The sequence below is a fragment of the Cyprinodon variegatus genome, unplaced genomic scaffold (genome assembly GCF_000732505.1).
Source record: "Cyprinodon variegatus isolate N-32 unplaced genomic scaffold, C_variegatus-1.0 Scaffold141, whole genome shotgun sequence".
Lineage (NCBI taxonomy): Eukaryota > Metazoa > Chordata > Actinopteri > Cyprinodontiformes > Cyprinodontidae > Cyprinodon > Cyprinodon variegatus.
The window spans coordinates 405,707-406,737 of record NW_015150594.1 but is presented as its reverse complement, the minus strand read 5'-3'; the positions used below and the strand labels follow the sequence as shown (position 1 = coordinate 406,737).

Below are 1,031 nucleotides of genomic sequence, written 5' to 3'. Positions count from 1 at the left end.
TATATATATATATAATCCAACACACTGTTATAATTCAGGGTCCAACCTAATCTTTATGGAATAATCTGCATTTATTCAATTTTACTAAGATTTTTCATGGAATTGCTTAAGATATTTGCAGCAATGATGTTGGAAATCACAGCAACTCACTTTGTGAAGGCCACTTTAATTAGAGCTTTAGCCAGCAGCATTGGCCACAGCTCTGACTGACAAGTGGAGGCAGGAAGAAGCAGATTATTTTCCTCATCGAATGGCATGGAATCATCCACACTTATCTTTCTCCAGGATCCCTAATTGTAGAAAGGAAGAAGGAGAGGAAACAGAAGGAGCCATGACTCTTAGAGAGGAGGTAAAATCAATACTGATGCAAGTCAATGGCTAGTATGTAGAATGGAGGGGTAAAAAAACATTAAAAAGCACAAAGAAACACAAATTATATTTTTAGGGAAAAAAGGCAGATTACAATCTCTGGTAAAATGATCATTGATTTTCTTAAAAATTGTTTACAAACATTTCTAAAAAATAAATCCTCATCCTTTTCTTTTCCAGGTTGAAAAATTTAACATGTGGGTCCAGAGCATTACAAGTTTCTTAAGCTCCCATACATAAACTTTGAAAATTATGTTCTTTACATAACAATATATGAAGCATTGCTTTATCAGTTCTGTTTAAAATGTAATATATGTGAATTTATATATGAATTCTGCCACCATTAGTCTCCTGCTTAAGCCAGGCAAAGATCCCATGTTTCCTACCAGCTATCGTCCCATATTCTTAATTAATGTGGATATTAAAATAATCTGTAAAGCTTTAGCAAAACGATTAGATAAAGTCACTCCTCTCATAATCTACCTTGATCAAACTGGTTTCATTAAAGGAAGGCAGTCAGCCAAAAACACACGCAGACTTCTTAATTTAACAGAGTATTACTACAGCAAAAATATAAAATCCTACATATGGGGCCGGATCTATCAAAGGTTTGCGTGTATAAAAACGTGAGCTATTTCACTGCGCACGCTAAAAAATGTACA

At 34.2% G+C, this 1,031-nt stretch overlaps 1 protein-coding gene across 1 annotated transcript in view; it reads right to left on the bottom strand.

Moving 5' to 3' along the window:
- adgb (androglobin) overlaps positions 1-1,031 on the bottom strand; it is a 40,827-nt gene that overhangs the window by 31,418 nt on the left and 8,378 nt on the right. The window contains exon 6 of the mRNA XM_015376759.1: positions 151-290. Coding sequence (XP_015232245.1) covers positions 151-290 — 140 coding nt within the window. The remainder of the gene's footprint in view (positions 1-150; positions 291-1,031) is intronic.